Raw genomic sequence first — 20,198 nt, 5'->3', positions numbered from 1 at the left:
TGCCATATCAATATGCAACTGGGTGGAGAATGTGCTGCAGCATCTTGCAGACCAAAGCCTCCATCAGAGTCAAAGAGGAAATGCAAACTCTAACTGCTCACGTAGGCTTCGTCTGCACTGGCACGTTTCCTGATATTTCCCACCAATGCACTACTGCTGGTGCAGATCCATTTGTGGTAGCACTGGGGGAGCGCTTGTGTAAACCACCAATGGCTTTTTACCCCTAGGTGGTTCACCGCTGCTCTAGAATGGCACTCATCTCGCTCTGAGCTGTACTTACGCACGCACGAAGGGGCTGAGGGACTCCACCGCCTGTTAACATGACAGATTCTTCGGCTGGGTCCCTGTAGTTCAAAGCCTCGATTACAGCTGTAGAGAACTTCATCCCCAAACAGGAACTCCTCCCCGTGAACAGATCCATTCTCTATCAATTCTGGTGGGCCACAGGAGATCCCTAAACCACAGAAAATATGTTGATGTAATCAGATGCCTTTACCAACTGCCTGTCTCAGTCACAACCCCTTCTCAATCTTCTCTTGGGAGTCCGGAAGAGCAGTTAGAATGGAGGAAACGTAATCTTCACATATGCAGTATGTATGCAAATATTCCCAGGTTAGTCCATTCACTAGCAAAGCCATCCTATAACAGCTAGCCCAGAATGCTGTCTGGGGCTTGCCAGGTACCCCTAAAACCAGATCTGATGTAGGCTGGCTTTAGCTGAAGGCATTAGAAAATATCTTTACAGCCACATTAATGATGTTAAACTTGCAAAGGAAAACAAAAAGCAAAATCATGATTCAGGGTAAGTGTCTCAGGGTTGGTTTACACTTAAAAGTTATGTCAGCATAGCTACATCAGTCAGGGATGTGAAAAAAAACACACCTTTGACTAATATAGATATGCCAATAAAACCCCCAGTGTTGACACAGCTATGCTGATGGCAGAGTTGATGTAGCGAACACTGTTGGGAGGTGGTGTTCCTCCACTACCAGACAAACTCCTTCTGTTGGTGCATGCTGTGTCTACATGTAGAAAAACATCCACAAATATTTATAATAAATGTAAACTGGTACTTCGTTATTGTTTAACAGTGTGATTAAAACTGCCATTAATCGCAACTAATTTTTTAATCTAGTTAATTTGTTTTCCGTTAATCGTTTTGAGTTAACTGCGACTAATTGATAGCCCCACAGCTATACTACAGTAGGTACAATAGCTATGCCGACACAGGTTCAGTAATGTAGACAGAACCTCTGTAAATGAAAGACATTAAGTACCTAATTTTCAGACTGCTGAGCACCCACAATTCCCACTGACTTCATGCGGCTCAGAGGTCAGCAACATGTTGCCCTAAATGGTAAAAATGTTTACATTTGGGGCGTACCTTTAAAACCAAAGAGTTTCTGGTTACGTTAACCCAAGCTTTATCCAAGTTTCCTTGGCCTTCCTATCTGTGATTGGATATCTTTTTCTTGGAGTTTTAGAAAGGGCCCTAGCCTGGTCGCATAGTTAAATAATAATTACCCAAAGCTTCACTCAGTTAAACAGCAGAGAGGAGGTGTCAAAATATAACAACCAGGTCCCATCACCCAAACAAACCCTTGAAGGTGTCTCAAGTTGGGAACCCAAAAATTAAGGCACCAAAAATCACCCTTTGAAAAGCTTTGTCCAGAAGTGCTGTTTTCTTGGAGGAAAAAAAAAAGTCTATGTTGCGGTTTAATAACAACATTATCTTCAGATGATAGCAATTTTGCAAGATGTGTCATAATATTCACATTAAAGTTTTAGGTACAGTTTAAGTAATAGACAAAGCAAACTGAACATTAATATTTATCTGCCATATAAAAATACTCCCAAGCCACACTAGACATACAACAAATTAATTTAGAACTCACTTCTGCACACTGGTGCTGCTCCACTCCATAGTTTATTTCCTTGGCAGATACGTTCTGCATCACCCTATTAGACAAAAGGAAAAGGATCATGAAATAGCATAAAATCGTTAGGATCATTTACTGCACTGCAGGAGAAGAGAATCAAAGCTGCCTCATTTTTCATGACCAATTGTGACTCCTTTATTCTGCTATCCCCCTGTACACGTTCCCTCCTATAGAAATCCATGTACCGAGGGAGAGCAGAATGTTGGAACCAAGATCCACCAGCTGAACCTCAGAGCAGAATTCTGTCCTAAAACTTGCATAACATCTGCAACAGATTTTCTGAGTTCGAAAAGGACAGATGGAGAGAAGGGTTGCTTTAAAATCTTGTGCCTTGCTGCGACCCCTTGAATGCTCTACACTTGTGCTAGTTTGTCGTTGTGCTCAATGGGAAAAAACCCATGACATTCTCAGTGCTGGAGAGAGGAAGTTAGAAGATCAGCTGATGTTGCATCAATAGCACCACCAACCACGAACTGGGTAAGAATGCAGGATTTAGGGTGGAATTAAATATAGTTCCCACAGAAAGAAGCAGGTGAAATCCAGTGAGAGGTGCATCCTGTGCACGTTCCGGGGTTCAAACCTTGGTAGATGAGAAGGGGCAGCATGCACTTAGATTCCCGGGTTTCTTACTGTCACATCTAATGATTACAAAATACTACTTAGTAAAGCACTTTTCATCTTCAAAGCACTTTACAAATGTTCACTAATTAACTCTCATAAGACCCCCTAGAGCCAGGTCAGAATCTCCATTGTATGGCTGGAGGAAACAGAGGCAGAGGATAAGTGTCTTTCTGAAATCTGCAGAGTGAGTCAATGTCAAAGCCAGGATCAGGATTTAGTGTCTGACCTCTCGCAGTCACGTGCTCAGAGCAGTGGATCGTGTCCTGCTCTGTAGAAACAAAACAGGAGAGTAAAATTGCCAAGTTGGTGGGCCTGAGTCTCTGCTCACATACACCTCATTTTACATCTGTGCTACTCTGTCGACTCCACTGGACTTTCTCCTGGTTTACATCAGTGAAGTTGTGATGAGAATCTGTCCCACAGTGTAGTCATTAAACCTGCTTCTCTCCCATTTTCACTCATGTTTGTGTAAATCAGGAGTAACTCCATTGAAGTTGATGGAACCACACTGGTGTAAAACCAGAGTATGTGAGGGGAAAATCAGACCCTGTGAGTTCAGTCAGTCACTAGGAACTTGGGACATACTTCTACCAGCGTAAATTGGGAGTGACTCCAGTGGAATTAATGGAATTAATCCAGATTTGCACTTGTAACTGAGAGCAGACTTTGGCCCACACAGCTCTGGTTAGGGTCTTTGATAAAAAAGCACTGACCGAGATTGTATCTGTAATTGTTTATAAGCATTCCAACGGTGTTTATTGCTGTAGCAGCATCCCACAAACACTGGCACAGTTAGCCAGCCAGCACCCCTGTGAAGCAGGGAAATGGTGTCCCCATTTTGCAGCTGAAGAAACTGAAGAACAGAGAGGTCAAATGACTTGCCCACGGCTACCCAGGAAGTCAGTGGGAGAGCTAAAGTGAGAATCTGTATCTCTTGATTCCCAATCCTGTGGTCTTTGCGCTCTAAACACAGGGTTGGGAATCTAAGACCATTCTGCATTCTCCTTGTCAGCAGAGTCTCACCTGTTTCCAAGAAGGTTCAGATGGGTCCTCACTCCAATACTCATTTTATAGTTCAGGAAAAATGGCCTAACTTACTCCTTTCAAAAGCAGCTGGGCAGAAGTGAGCTCTCAGTTAAATAATACTGTATTTCTATCCCATCCCACTCACATGTTCTAGGCGATGTCACTCATCTTCTTGCCTACGTATTGTAGTACACGCTAATAGTTACGAGCACTTCTTCAGGACATGGCAATTAAACTGTCTCTTTGGTCACAGGACATTAAGTCTAACTTCTAAGTTTGGGTTTCATTTCTTTCACTAGTTATGTCCATATGAAGCGCACCTATTACCAAGGGCAGGTGTTTACTTTAAAGTATGCTTGGACTTAGGGCATCATGCCGCGGCAGAGCATTTCAGAGGAGTGTAGGGGGCTTCTGTTTTAACAGCAGGGAGACAAGACTCCACTAGGGGGCGTAGGTGGAATAATTTCGAGGAGCAGTACTATTATTCATTTGGAAGAATTTTACAGTGGGTTTCTTTTGTCTCTGACAGAGAGGTAGCCTTTGTCCTAAAATCAGTCCAGCAGTTTGATCCAGCTACCACCATGAAATATGCCTTCAATATAAACACGTTATTGCAGGGTTCCTTTTTTTGGCTAGCTTCACAATATCTTGAACAGATACACAAGATTCAGAGGGGGTAGCCGTGTTAGTCTGTATCAGCAAAAAGAACGAGGCGTCCTTGTGGCACCTTAGAGACTAACAAATGTATTTGAGCATAAGCTTTCGTGGGCTAAAACTCACTTCATCGGATGCATGCAGTAGAAAATACAGTAGGAAGATATATATACACAGAGATCATGAAAAAATGAATGTTGCCATAGCAACTGTAACGAGAGTAATTAATTAAAGTGAGCTTGTCTATCTTCTCCAGATCAACGAGACTATTTGCATCCTTAAAGTAAAGCGTGTGCGTAAATATTTGCCTGGGGCAGGAGCAGAATGTTCAGCACCTTGTGGGATTGAGCCCTAGCAGGCTGACTTAAACACTGGATTATTTTCATTATTCTTATTTGCACTGCAGTAAAGCCTAGGACCAGGACCTCTCTGTGCTAGGCGCTGTACAAACACAGAGCGACGAAAAGGTCACTGCCTCACAAAGTTCACAATCTAAGTATTCTCTGTTTCAGAACTGTTCCCTGCCTCACCATCCCTGCTCCTCACAATACCATAACAACACCTCCCGGGCTCAGTGCAGGATCTGACAAGGTCAAAAGGCCACTTTTCATAACTCATGGAAAAATCAGAAAGATGTAAGTTTTCTAACTTGTGATAGGTTATGACTTGCTATTATTTACCCACTAAGTGTTACTTTGTTAAGACAGTCTTGGCTAATGATAAAAGCATAGGACAGAGCCAGAAGCACTGGACTCTGCTCCCTGCCCTGCCCCGAAGTAAATCTGAGCAAGCTGCTGCAACCTCTTTGTCTCAGTTTCCTTATCTGTAAAAGTGAGATACTATTTATCCACGTCCCAGGAATATCTGAGGCTGAGCTCACTAATGTTTGTGAAGTGCTTTGCGATAGTCAGGTGGAAGGTGCACTACGGGAGCTGTGGAGTCACGGCAGGCGCGCTGAACTGAGCTGGGGTGGAGGAATCTGGGAAATAAGTCTACGCTTACATTCAGTAGATCAGTAACTCTCTGTTCTGGTTTCTCTTTGCAACACTTTAATAGAATCCACTGATTAAAAAAAAGAGCTGCATTTGCTAAGGGCTAAAATCACCTTCTCTTCTTACAAATCCCTTCCCTTCCTCCACCCACTTCTTGCATATGAATTGCTGACCTGTGTTTTATATTTATCTGAATTGTAACCTGGTCAAGAAAGGGTAGTGGTCTTTTGAAGTGTTTTGTACAGCTCCATCTATATGTGCATCATTCTATAGGCAACAGCAACAGCAAGAAAAAGGCATAAACGTTCGGCAGAAATTAAGAAAATAATCAGTAAGGACCAGTCGTAATACACTCTACTAAACAAAGAGGATAAGCAAGAACAATAAAGATGATAATACAAGGGTGAATCTTAGTAGTATTGGTACATATACTGGGGATTCAGTTGACTTACTTGTAATTCATAGCCAGCATTGCACTGATAAAGAACCACATCCTTATAGCTGTAACTAGCACCAAGCACAGTTCCATGTTCTGGGGTTTCTGGTTTCCCACAAGACACAGGAACACAGATCTCATCAGAAAATGATGGCACCCAGCTGCCATTGTGCTAAAAAGTAAGAGAAATAACTATTAAAGGAGAAAATCAGAAAACATGTGGGAGAGAGCTCTACCAGTACAGAGGTGGGCAATAATTCTCATTTATTATTTGCACTAATGTAATGTTCAGAGGCCTGAACCTAGACTGGGGACCCATTGTGCAAGGCCTTGCACACTCGCATAGAGGCGCTTACAGAGAAAGGGCAAAAGGGGAAATTGCTCAAAGTCACAAAGCAGGTCAGTGACCGAACCAGGAATAGAACCCAGCTCTGTAGACTCCTAATCCAATGCTCTAACCCCTAGACAACAATGTTGCCTCTCCAGTGTACCAGTCAACAGCTTCAGCTATGCAGCTGAATACCCAAAGAACTGTTCAGCAAACAGAGGGGAGTAGTTTACATTTTTATGTTCAGTTTTTGTCTGTTGTGGGATGGAAAGCAAGAGCGAACGGACCCCTGTAAACTCATTTAACAGAAATACAAAAAATAGCACAAGCAGGGAGAGTTTATAAATTCTTCCAGTTTTAACTCTGGAAGGCCCTGATCTTACACACGCACATACCCATGCTGAACTTGAGGCATGTGAGCAGTCTCCCTGACTCTAATGGGACTACTCCCAAGCCCAAAGTTAAACAGATGGGTAGATACTTGCAGGATCGAGGCCTGAGGTATTATTGGCAACATAGCTGAAGAGGTTTGTTTTTTACAGATACAAGGCCTGAGGTTTTTAAAGGTGTCAAGGGATTAAGATGCATGATCCCCATTAATTTCAGTGGGAGCTGAAACAGAATTAAGAGTTAAAACAGAATAAAGTGAGTGAAAAAGAACGTTTAGTCACAGTACAGTATTATGGTTAAATAGTAAGAGGAGAGGACTGTTTCCCAAATCTGGAAGCCTGTGTCTTTTTCTTAAGGGAGGAGCAGGACCTGCTGTATATTTTACAGTGCATTACACCTGTATTGTGTACAATCAGGAAGCAAGGGCACATTCTACCCACAGATGAGTGCACGCCTCCAAGGACAGTGATCTGCACCTTTAAGAAAAGAAAAGGCCAACGCTCTTTACCTGGCATGTAGATGTGCTTGCTCCTGACAAAGTATAGCCTTCTGAGCATGATAAAGTGATGCTCTTATTCACAGTAAACTCATCACCAGAAATAATTACATTGGTTATATTTGTGGGCACGGGACATTTTCTGAGGCAACAGGAAATGCTCTTAGGAGACCAGTGTCCGTCTTCCTGACAAGTGCATATATCCATTTCTGTTTCCATCACGTAGCCCTCCAGACATCTGCAATGTATCAGAATCATTGGATGGCTATGGTACACACGCGTACAATGTTTTAATCCTCAAGGTACAAAACCTACCATGTGGCTCAATTGTCAATATTTGTTTCTCATGAGCAGCACCTCTAGACTTCTGTATCAGTTCGGGGCAAACTGCTGTGAGAGGGTTGAGGCATTTTTGTTGTGTGTTTATAAATCTGGTGGCAGGAGTTTGAACACTCTGGCAAGATCCTGAGTCCATCCCTGGCTGCGTCACCCTGCTCCAGCAGCACAAAGTAAACAGGGTGGATTCATCACCCTTATGATTCCTTGTGCCTAGGAGAATCACCATGTGATGTAAAGCCACAGTAGCAGCTCCTGCGGTTTGGGCAGAGAGGGTATGGCTGGGTGAAAGGGGTATGGTCACAGTGTTATGTTCTGGGGATTGCCGGCTGCTGGATCTGCCCCTGGGGGCCACTGGCAACCTGAGGGCTGCTCTTGCTTGCACCAGGGATTGGCCAAATCCCAGGCAGACCCCAAGACTGGGAGAAAGCAAAGGTAACTTAAAGACATATTTGCTTTACCCCACACAGTCCTGCACTGAGTGCAATTCAACTGGACTGGAGAATTTGGCCCTCCATGAGGTTTGTTTGTATGTACACATGCACACAAACATACGCACACCAGTTAAGTGTGCTTAAGTGAAAATCCATCCACCCAAACTCTTACAAGCAGGGAAGTCACCTATTCAGGTACCTTCATTTACATGCTGACCCTCCCTCATTTTAACCACTCATGGACAGAATCCTCACTTAATAATAATAGGAGATATACCAATCTCCTAGAGCTGGAAGGGACCTTGAAAGGTCATTGAGTCCAGCCCCCTGCCTTCACTAGCAGGACCAATTTTTGCCCTGATCCCTAAGTGGCCTCCTCAAGGATTGAACTCACAACCCTGGGTTTAGTGGGCCAATGCTCAAACCACTGAGCTATCCCTCCCCCCAGGTTCATGGAAACACAGACACACACATACCTGGAAACTGTGACACAAATTCTTTACCACAACCTCAATAATATTAATGTATACTGTGTACTCCCCATGGCTGAAATGCATGACATGCTGTGTGTTTGTGAATAAAGTATGAGGCTGGAGTGAGGTGTTACATGTCAGTGGGAGCCCCAACAATGTGTGTCAACCTTCCCGGGAGATCTGCTCCACAGCTTTTCTATGTATTTTATAGCCTCTCACGAATTGAACGTATTCATTTGCTTTAAAGGTCCTATGTTCATTCCTTTGACACTTCAGGGAGATGAATTTACAGCAGCCTTCTTACCTGTACTGGACTCTGCTTCCATAGGTGTGGGTCTCTCCGACAGCCACTGCATTAGGAATGGAAGGTGGGGGTCCACAGGACATCAGCTCGCAGCGTGGGTACGGCTCACTCCAAACGCCCGTATCTGTACAAGTCAGCTCTGGCTTCCCTTGTATGACAAAGCCAGTTATGCAGTTATATATTACAGTGTTCTCCTCCACAGAGCTGCTTCCACTTATAAAGGCATTGGGGATTGTTGGTGGGGAACCACATGAAATCTGCCTGCAGTGTGGAAAAGCAGAACTCCATTTGCCGGCTGCCTCACAGGTGACTTCAGAAGGCCCTAGCAGTTTAAAGCCCTCCAGGCACTGAAATTGTGCACTTTTCCCACAGTGGAAATCTTGCCCGATAACAACCCCATTCTGAATCAGTGGTGTGGGGCATTCACAGGGGAGGCAAGAGGGGAGGCTTCCCCCCCATGAGCCGTTGGACAAACACGGCCGCAGTGGATTTCCACGTAACTCATAACCGGGAAAGCACACATAGTGTGTGTATTCCCCATAACTGAAGCCTGAACTATTCAGGAAGCCATGAGAGATGTCTTCTGGGGGTCCGCAATTGACTGGCTCACAGTACGGAGCCTCTGTATCCCAGGTGCCATCAGCTTGACAGGTAAGTATGGATGCTCCATGCAATATGTAGCCTTCACTGCACCGATACTGAATTTCCTTCCCAACACCATATTCTGATCCAATAATTTCTCCATTGAGAAGAGGTAGTGGTACTGCACACCTGATGGATTTACAAACTGGAGTGATTCCACTCCAGCTTCCATTTGCAAGGCAGACTCTACTCCTGTCCCCATGCAGCTGGAAACCTTCATTACAGCTGTACTCCATGTGTTTTTGGAATGTGTATTCATCTCCAGTCACGTGGCCATTTTCTAAAACTGGTGGTTGGCCACAAGAAACGGGGATGCAAATAGGCTCATTCCCATCCCATTTTTGGTTATCCTGGCATGTCCTCTTCTCTGAGCCATTTAACTGGTACCCAGGATCACATTCATAATGGACCACACTCCTGTAAGTGTAGTTTTCTCCCTTTATATTTCCATTCATGAGTTTGTTAGGTGTGGTACACGATACCACCTCGCAGTATGGAGCAGCATTACTCCACTGTCGGTTAGGCAAACACAGCCTTGTGTCGGAACCAATTAGCTTATACCCTGGTTTACAGGCATATTGCACTACGCTACCAAGTGTATTCTCAGTAAAATGTAAAAAGCCATTCTCTAGGGGTGAGAGTAAGTCACACTCTATTGATATGCAGACAGGGGCACTGCCATTCCATGCCCCATCCTCTTGGCAAGCTAGTATGGGGTTTCCTAATAGCTCATAACCAGAGTAGCACGTGTACATAACTATGGTTCCATATAAAAAGTTTGTCAACTGTACTGCGTTAGTTTCCTTCAAAGGACTTTTTATATCTCTCCAGTTACTAGCAACTAATGTGTCAGAAAGGGGAGGGCTCTCAGTAAGATGCATTCTTTCTTGGTCAAAATGTCCTTCTTCACTTCTAACCTGCACATATTCCCCGAAGTCAATATGGGGAGGCAGGCCACAGTCTGTCGGTAGGCATGCCGGCGTAAAACTAGACCATCCCAACTCTTCACAAGTCTGCATGGCAAGACCAGCTAGCTGGAAACCTGGAAAGCAGCTATAGATGATCATAGCCCCATAGCTGTAATCTGCACCTTCCACAAAACCATTCTCAATGGGCCGAGGGGGATCACAGTTTATGGCTTTGCAAGACGGAACATCTGCGTCCCACTCTCCCGTCTCTAAGCAGCTCAGTACATTCAGCCCTTTGAGCTGGAATCCTCTGTCACACGAATATGTAACAGTCTGTCCATAATGAAAGTTTGTGTATGAATATTTGCCATTCTGAATCTCCTTAGGTTTTGGGCATTCCACAGGCTTGCAAGATGGCTTTCCACCGAGCCAATGACCATCTTCTCCACAGAGAATAGTCGTGTTCCCCAGTAATTCAAAGCCCGGTTTACACGTGTACAGTGCTGTGCTGAGGTAAGTAAGACCCTGCACATCTACAATGCCATTCTGAATTTCTTCAGGCTGAGGGCATTCTACTGGAATACATTCTGGCAATGGAAAGCTCCAGGAGCCATCAGCTTGGCATCCAATTGTAGGTTCTCCCTTCAGTAAAAACCCATCCATGCAGGTGTACGTCACGGTGCTACCAAAATGAAGAGATGATGCCACAGGGTCACCAAAGGGAATGTATGGAGGCCCATGGCACAGTACAACCTTGCAGACTGGAAAGGAATCATTCCACTGTTGTGATGGCAAACATTTCAGCACCGAGGAACCATGCAAGACATAGCCCTCTTTGCAGGAAAACTGGACAACACCTACTTGGTGAACCATCTCTTTCAAGACGAGCTGATTTTCAATCAGTGGTGGTTCTGGGCACTTTGTTGGCACACACTTTTGGCTTTGCTTTTTGCTCCACTTCCCAGATTTCTGGCATGTCCAAGAGGCATCTCCCATCAGCTCATAGCCCTCATCACAGAAAAACTCAACCTTGGATCCCACATCAAAGCTTTCTCCCTTTGCATATCCGTGCTGGATAGGAGGTGGTTTGCCACAACTGAGAGGAACACAAGAAGGTGGCAATTCACTATGCCACTGACGATTTGCTTGGCAGACTGATACTGAACTTCCAACTAGCTGGTAGCCAGCATTACATTGGTAGTACACTTTATTCTCAAAGAAGCGTCCAGTCGTGCTCTGTAAAATGGGTGAGACAAATGGTAAGTAGAAGGTAAAAACTCTTGACCCTGGCAGATGAATTTTGATTTTATTAGTCTTTCTGTATCTAATTGCTAACCAGACACAAGGATTGATTGCAAAGAAATAAATGTCTGCACTAGAAATATAGGGGGCAAATTCTGCCTTGACTTGCACCTGCTGAGGTCAATAGAGTTGCACTGAATGAAACATTAAAATTTTTTAAAGCTTAATGTTCAAAATTTAAAGCTAGAAAATGTTTTCCTGGACATACACTGCTACCCCGCTATAACACGACCGATGTAACACGGGCTCATGTATAGCGCGGTAGCAGCAGGGCTCCAGTGGCGCTTTAAAGGGTCCAGGGCTCCGGCTGCTGCAGGGAGCCCAGGGCCCTTTAAATCACCACTGGAGCCCTGTCACTGCTACCCCAGGGCTGCAGCAGCGGGGCTCCGGCAGCGCTTTAAAAGGTCCAGGGCTCCCCCGGGGCTGTGGCAGCGGGGCTCGGCTGTGGCTGGCGCTCCCCGCGGCCAGAACCCCGGGCTCTTTAAATCACCGCTGCTACCCCGATATAACGGCGCTTCACTTATAATGCGGTAGGGATTTTTGGCTCCCTACAACAGCGTTATATCGGGGTAGCGGTGTACATGCAAAAAAATCTGTACACGAAAAGGGAGAAGAGCAACAGAAGGCTGGAAGCAGCCAGAGGAGACCTGTGCAAATGACATGGCTCTTTAATTTAAAGCTTTATCCAGTGTAGAGAAGTGGTTCTCAAACCTTTTTTTCCGCAAACCGCTTGAAAATTGCTGAGGGTCTCGGCGGACCTCTTAATGATCTTTCCAAATGTTGTTTGTACCGTTAGCTAACTATTGTAAAGCACTTTGAATAAAATAATAACAATAATAAACAACACGGTTTGAGAACCTCTGCAGTATTGTACTTGCAATCTCAGGTGTTCTATCTCTACAGCAAAGAAAACGTTATAGGAACAATGCATACTTATCACGGTAGAAAAACAGTATTCATAATACATAATAAGAATTGAGCAAACTGAAATAAGAATGCACTAGTGAGGGAGTTTCCTTTTTTCAGGTGATTTAGCCACTCTCTACAACTGGCCTTCATAAGAGAAAGTAATTATAATAAGAAGAGTTTGTTCCCTTAAGGAAGCAGTTAAAATGGTTCTAGGTACATTACGCGCTCTCAGCGTCTCCTAGTGGAACTGTCATCAACCTAATTACATGGGGGCCACTGTGTTACAATCATAGTTCAGTGGTAAAAGGCAGTTTCATGTTTGGTTTCACTCTTGGAATCTTGATTTCGGAGATGCATCCTTCCCACTCTTTCTATGACTTGTTACTGCAGCCTCACCCCTCGAGAGAGGATGTTTGTTCCCCCTCCGGCCTCAATTCTAATTGAAGCTAGATCTTTAAAATAAAAAATAAATGTGATCTTGCCTCTCCCCCCATATCCCATGAAGTGTAACATGAAAACATTTCTTTGTACGTCAGAGTAGAACACGGGTCCAGCAATAAGAGAAAAGCTGCATTCATTACACCTTTTAGCTCTGATGAGGTTATTGACTTCTAGCTTTTATTTATTTCAATTTAATTTGACAGTTCGGTCAAATTCTACCCTCAGTGGGAGCTGTGTGCGCATCCAAAAGGAAGGATTCATCCCAGAGTTATCTTTTTATTTCAAATCAGTTGTTTCTGGTAGTAAGCACAATCAGAGCAAGGTTTGTGAGCTAGCTGTAGCACCTGGATAGATCTCTAGGGAGCAGTGGGAATTGGCCCACAGCCTGGAGAGGACAAATATGTCGCGAGACATTAGGAAAACCAATTGGTAGAGGTTTTTTTTGAACGTCATAGGAACTCTGCGTCTCCTACATCAAATTCTTGCTCATAACAGGAAATTCTGTTAATGGGCTTGTGTTTTTGAGAAGCCTAATTCTGATACAAGGCCATCCCCCTCATTCCTTTGCTTATCAGTTATGCTTGCATCCTACTTCAACTTTAGTGGGCTAGCCAGTGGGAATCTTTAAGACACTTCAACTTTGCCAGCGCAGCAAGCAGCTTGGAAAACCCTTATCATACCTCAATGACTCCGTTTTCAAGCTTGGGTGGTTCTCCACAAGACACCGGATGGCAGGTAGGGAGGTTACCGCTCCAGTCTCCTGTGGCCTCACATGTCCTTTTCTTTTCTCCTTTGATATAGAACCCTTTGTTGCAGCTGTAAGCCACCACTGCTCCAAAACTGTAGTTGGCTCCACTCGCATAGCCATTTCTAATACTCGGCGGTTCCCCACAGCGAACCGGGATGCACTGGATAGTCAAAGGAGAAGGAGTCCACTGGCCACCTCTGTTGCACTCAATCTTAGCAGACGTGTTCAGGACAAAACCTTCCATACACTTGAAGCTCACGGCTGAACCAGCAGGAAACTTTACTTTATTAACTGATTCCAGGATGGTGTAGGACACTGTGGGCGGCCTCTCACAAAAATCAGCGATGCAGTGGGGCATCTTCATGCCAGCAGGAGGCACCCACTTCCCTTGAGCATTGCAAAACAGCTTGGAATTGTCCTCCAAGCTGTAGCCATCTGAGCAGTAGTAATAAGCTATATCGCCAAACAACCGATGGGCGCTCTCTGGGGACGCATGTTCCACATGGGGAGGTTCATCACAGGAAACCGCCAGGCACTGCTGGTGACTCATGCTCCACTCACCACTGGCTAAGCATTCTACGGTGTCAGGGCCAATTAATGTGTAGCTGTGCATCAGGAAAAGACCAAAAACATACGGAGTTAGATTGATAACTGAAGGGTAAAGCCACCCCACATGCCCTGGAAAACTCTACAAGCAGAGCTTCCTAGAGCTGAGATGGGTCCACTTTAGACAACAGTCGCAACTCTAGTGTGAGTGTTTACTGCTTAGATACTACACCCAGGGCTGCTATAGGAAAACCTATTATCTGTGGAGAAATAGGTAGCCTGGCTAGCCGGACACACAGCAAGACTTTACCTTTTGGGAAAGCTTTTCCACCACAATCAGAACAACATTTACAATAACAATAAACCTTCCCCACCAAATGGAAACAAACCAAAAACTTCTACCAAAAGCAGAGCGTCTTATAACTAGAGAAGGAAGAAGAGTTGAAGACTCTATGAAATCCAGTGGGGTTCTTGCTATGCCAGTCTAATTGAACTATGAAGCACTCAGCTATTATGGAAATAGGTATCAGTACAAAACCCTAAGCTAGTTAGCTAAAAATATTGTTGTTGTTAATGGGTCTATGTTGTCATTTGGTAATGACTCCTCCATAAGAAACCACCAACATATATAAAAAGAAATACTTTCAAAATTCAGTATGACGTGTAATTTGTTTCTAATCCTTCACAAATACTGCAATTTTAACATGTAGTCAGTGGATAATATTATATTTAGCTAATCAGCCTTTGGGATTTGATCATAAGCAGCACTTCATGCTGCCAATTGTCTCACTTAAACTGCAGCTGTTTAAACACAAAATGTGTTGTCTGTGAGTTTATTTAAAGTCTTACATTTTCTGTGGTGTGTTCAAACAAAAAGGGGATGAACAACAACCCACTGTGAAAGTCTCTGATGCATCTTTGTAGCTGAGGGTTGGAAACTGACTGTTTAGATTTTGTTGGCCACATCTGTAAAAGTACTTTGACTTGTCTGCAGTATTTATTTTCAGACACTGTTGGCTGGGGTTCCAGGAAAAAAAAGCACATACAAGTGCCAGTTTTTAATATGACCCATCATTATATTCATTGCCATAGAGGTGACAGGGTTTTTTTTCCAAATACTTTTAAGCTGACCTGTTTAAAACACTTGTACCATAAATAACAAAGCATTTTGAGTCTTAGCACAATTAAGAAAAAGAAAACGAAGAATGTAATGTAATTATATCAGACATAATGTTGAAGATTTCAGCTTGGAAGGAGAATGATTATACATCTATTTTGTTCCTTTCATCAAGAAGGAGAACAAAATGGTCTATGAACTTAGACCCTGACTTTGCAAAGACTTAACGTGTGTGCTTAACTTTATGCACTGAGTAGCTCTAATGACTTCAACGGGACTACTCACAGTGTGTAAAATTAAGCACGTGCGAGAAAGTCTTTGCAGGACTTTGCAACCTCCTCTGGGATGAACTATGGCATATATTTTAAAATGCACAGAAGTTCTACATAGACAGAAAATGAAGGACACTGCATAGCTGAAACTGCAGAGAGATGTTCATGAAGGTGGAATGTAATTCACCCAAATTAGAATCTGGCCTTTACACCAGGATTAATATCCCTGCTCGCCAGTGGGAGGAAGGCTGTCCAGTGGTTAGGGCACAGCCAAGGATGTGGGAGACATAAGTACCATTCCCTGCTCCACCATGGACTTCCTGTGTGACTTTGGGCAAGTCACTTAGCATCTCTGAGCCTCAGTTCCCCATCTGTAAAATGGGGATAATAGCACCGCCCTGACTCCCAGGGGTGTTGTGAGGATAAACACATTCAAAGATTGTGAAGTGCTTTGAGATCTACTGATGAAATAGTCACTATTTATTTTATTATTACTCTGGTGAAAAGAGACATGGGATCCTTGATTTTACCATATGTCTCCTCTCAAATATGGCACTGCCAGCATCACACCATGCTGGGGCACTGTTCCAACAGGGACTAGGGAAAGGGGCTGTAATTGAATTACCAGTATTGCTGCCTTCAGCAACGGGATTTCCCTGTCGTGCTCCCATTCAAGTCCGTCTCCCATCTAACTCTAGCCGGCTTCTGAAACCTGACAAATGGACTGAGGAAATGGGCTCGTTTTGACACATACAAACTTTCCACTTCACAAAAACTGTCAATCACCTTTCAACCGAACCAATAATTAATTAATGAGCATTAATAAAACAGCCATGTTCTTAAGAGCATGCAACCTCAAAGAATAGCATTAGGACACAGCCTTACAACGAGTGAGCTGCTGTGTGGCTTGACAATTTTTACTCATTATGGGGTTTATTCTAATAGTGCTAATGTACATACCCTTCCTTACACGTATAAGTGACTGTGTTGCCAAAAGTAAAGTTATTCCCACTGATCACAGCATCTTTGATGGCAGGAGGGGATCCACAAGAGACAATTTTGCAGACTGGTGGTATGCTGTTCCAGTTAGCTGAAGCTTCACACACAAGTACTGGGGGACCCTGTAGGCTAATAGAATTAAAGGTTATTATTAATCTGTAACTTCAGTTTGTATGGGAGTGGGAACAGAAGCCGGGAGCTCCTTGCAAATACCTTCTAGCTGCAATCCTAGCCCCAGTGAAGTCATGGGGAAGTTTGCCATTAACTTAATTGGGGCCAGGATTTTACCCTCTGTTCACAAAATATACGGCTAACCTTGTCAGAACAAAAACAACGAGGCGTACTTGTGGCACCTTAGAGACTAACAAATTTATTGGGGCATAAGCTTTCCTGGGCTAAAACCCACTTCATCAGATGCATGGAATGGAAAATACAGTAGAAAGATATATATACATAGTAGGTGAAAAGATGGGAGTTGCCTTACCAATTCTAACGAGACAATTCAATTAAAGTGGGCTATCATCAACAGGAAGAAAAAATCACTTTCGTAGTGGTAATCAGGATGGCCCACTTCAAACAGTTGACAAGAAGGTGTGAGTAACAGTAGGGGAAAATTAGCATGGGAAATTAGTTCAGTTCTTGTAGTCTTTATTCAGGCCTAATTTGATGGTGTCCAGTTTGCAAATTAATTCCAGTTCTATGTATGTATATCTTCCTACTGTATTTTCCATTCCATGCATCTGATGAAGTGGGTTTTAGCCCACGAAAGCTTATGCCCAAATAAATTTGTTAGTCTCTAAGGTGCCACAAGGACTCCTCGTTGTTTTTGCTGATACAGAGTAACACGGCTACAACTCTGAAATTTGTCAGAACAGCAGGTGATCAGAACTACTAGAGGAGAAAATTTTCAAAAAGCCATTCATTCCCTGTAGGATGTTAAAGGTTTTTGCTGGCTGAGGAAAGGCCTAAGATATTAAACTTAGCTGATCTTTTGGTTTCTTTAACTATAGTAACACCAAGGGATAGGCACAAAATGGCACAGTGTTATTCAGGCACAGTATAATTCACCGGTAAAAGGCCATCTCCAGTGCTGAGCTGCGGCACATAAGGTGTGTGGCACTGCCAAACAGGTGGGCTCTGCACGAGCTTGGAATATGCCGGTGTGAAAAAGAGCATTTGGGGTGGACGACAGAAGGGACTGTATCTGTGCTTGTACAGATGCCACGACACCCGGCATAGGGGTGTGGTGTGGAGGGTCATTGCCTGAAGTGGTGACTACAAAAGGGAATGGTGGAGTTCATCTCCCAAACATCCAGGCAGGATGGCCACAAAAAGCTCAATTATTTAGGCTTTATGCAGGAATTAAAAAAATAAATCACCCATTCTATACAAAAGAGCCTTCAAAATACACTGATGGAACTGGTATTTGTGAAACAACACTATACATTAACTGTAATTTTCATGTAATAGATTTAATCTGTAAAAGAAGCCATGATCTATATGATATGTATTGTCTGGTTGGCCTAATTCTGCAGTTGTAGAGAAAGCTTCCATTTACGTTAGTAGGAATTATGCCCAAGTTAGGAGTGCAGGATTAAGCCCGTACTGTAGCTATAGGTCCCGATTCTACCCTGCTTTGTAGTTTAAGTAGTCATTTACATCAATTGAAAGTGAGCACAAAGTATGTGTAAAAACACTACTAAATCAGAACCCTCCCTTCACTTACACCAGTGTTATCATTTCACACCTGTTTGTGCTCATTTGGACAGATGTGAATAATTGCACAAGATGAACGGCAGAGGAGAATTAAGCCCAGAGTATGTAACTATGTCAGTATAGGTGTGTGTTTGCAACAGATATAGATAATATTAAGGATTTTTTAATTTGCACAGCAGGTAACACGATTGAAGCTATTTATTTTAATATAGTGGGGTTTATTCATTTTTAATTGTCTGCTAAAAGTCTGTTTACACCAGACTCAATCCACAAATGTAAAATGAAAACCCAAGCTTAAAATAAATCACTATTTTACTGATTTTATTCATTCATTAGAATGGCTAGAATGGTCACTTTAATTTACAGAAGACCATTTTTAGCTGGCATTTTAAGATCACTGCAAAATAGTAATAAAAATAATTTTGCATAAACATGAAAAGCTAATTAAGTGTACTGCAGCCTTTCAGGTGTAAAGAAGAACTTTTAAATATGGTTCTGATATTGGGTTAATTTCCATATGTTTGAAATGTGCTTTACATCTTGGTGATAAAGAGAATGAATTAAACATTAATAAGATGACTGATGCTAAATGAGCTTCCCACAAGTGTTGGTATTTTGTGTGAAACACAGAAAGTACCTCAAAGATGAAAAAAAATTCTTAAATCTATTGTGTTCCTCTGACACGCTCTACAGCAGACATGAATTAGCCATTCCAGCAAGTCTTTATGTTTCATCAGCATCTTCACAGCACTTAGAGTGCCTGTGACTCGACTCTACAGCTTTTACCTGTATCCACTGTTACACGTATATGATGCAGTAGAAAGATATGTCCTGCCACTCAGTGTGTATTTTCCATTGTTTATGTCCTGTGGGCTCGGACATGTTACTATTTCACAGGCAGGAGGAGCATGATTCCAAGCACCGCTAGCAAGGCATGATGTTTCCTTTTCACCCATCAGATTGTATCCTTTGTTACATCTGCATTAAAAGAAGAAAATCACTATAAAATACATACATCTTGTTTTTATTGGATTCTCCCCAAGCATCCCTTTCCTCCCTCCCACCCATATATATTACTAAGTGCACAGGATTAGCTAAGGAAATGCTCCCTCATCCCAGTAAAAATCGATGTGATTCCTAGGGATCAAATTTTCAAAAGCACCTAAGTGATTTATGAGCCCAAGTCCCATTTACAAAAGTGACTGAGACTCCAATGAGACTCAAGCTCTAAAGTGCTCAGTTCATTTTTCAAAATAGGACTTAGACTCCCAAGTTGCCTAGCCTCTTTTGAAAAATTGATCCTAGGTCTGTTAGGTCTTGTAGGCTTATGCCTGAATAGAATGCAAAGGACAAAAACAAAGAGGGACATTGTGGCTTCAGTCTTTAACTAGCCCCTATGTTGTGGATGTGTCCTCAAGTCCCTTCACCATCCTTCTGGCCAGTGGGTGGAAGGATGGAGTTATACTCCATGTCCCAGGAGACAGTATGGATGGGAACAGTATTTGAGCTAATGCTGAATATTTTATTCAGAATGTGTAGAAATGCCAAAGAGATTTCACTAAAAAAAGCTGTTTCTTGGAGAAAATAGGAAAAATTTACTTGGGACCAATTTGCCAAATTTTCACAAAAAATGTAGGTTTTGTACCCAGATTTGCAAAGCAAAAGGGACTATTCCCCAGGCTTGGTTAGTATTTATGTGTCTTTTACAGCGTGCACAGTGGACACCATTAAAAACACAACATTTCCTACTCTGAAGTGACTTCTGTGATATCCTGGCCATTCAAAGACCCTCTTAAAACTCTTCCTTGACATGATGCCTACAAAATACTTGGCAATCATTAGGCACCAGTGTGCTGAGACCACAGCCTACCATGCTGGCTAGTATTGTCTCACTGTTCCCTCTTGCTCTCCCATCTGTTTGTCTGTATCCACCTGTTGATTTTCCTCTTATACTTAGACAATAGGCACTTTGAGGCAGGGCCCTATTTTTGGTCTGTGTTTGTACTGCGCCTAGAGCAATGAGGGCTCACAGGTGCTACCTCAATACATATAAAAATAATAATACAGGATGATACTGGGGCACCTGGGTTTCTGGGGTGATGAATGAGGAGAAATTAACAGGCCCACTGTACAGTACTAGCATTATTTCAAGGGCTTTGTTAATACAC

The 20,198-nt window shown here is 43.1% G+C and overlaps 1 protein-coding gene across 1 annotated transcript in view; it reads right to left on the bottom strand.

Annotated features, from left to right (window-relative positions):
• Positions 1-20,198, bottom strand: part of SVEP1 (sushi, von Willebrand factor type A, EGF and pentraxin domain containing 1) — a 182,423-nt gene that overhangs the window by 45,222 nt on the left and 117,003 nt on the right. The window contains exons 35-42 of the mRNA XM_045020777.1: positions 18,817-19,008; positions 16,276-16,443; positions 13,313-13,985; positions 8,431-11,216; positions 6,896-7,121; positions 5,686-5,841; positions 1,896-1,959; positions 281-454 (exon numbers count right to left, since the gene is read on the bottom strand). Coding sequence (XP_044876712.1) covers positions 281-454; positions 1,896-1,959; positions 5,686-5,841; positions 6,896-7,121; positions 8,431-11,216; positions 13,313-13,985; positions 16,276-16,443; positions 18,817-19,008 — 4,439 coding nt within the window. The remainder of the gene's footprint in view (positions 1-280; positions 455-1,895; positions 1,960-5,685; positions 5,842-6,895; positions 7,122-8,430; positions 11,217-13,312; positions 13,986-16,275; positions 16,444-18,816; positions 19,009-20,198) is intronic.

The sequence above is a fragment of the Mauremys mutica genome, chromosome 6 (assembly GCF_020497125.1).
Source record: "Mauremys mutica isolate MM-2020 ecotype Southern chromosome 6, ASM2049712v1, whole genome shotgun sequence".
NCBI lineage: Eukaryota > Metazoa > Chordata > Testudines > Geoemydidae > Mauremys > Mauremys mutica.
Note: the sequence above shows the minus strand (reverse complement) of the source record. Positions and strands in the feature narration are given on the sequence as shown.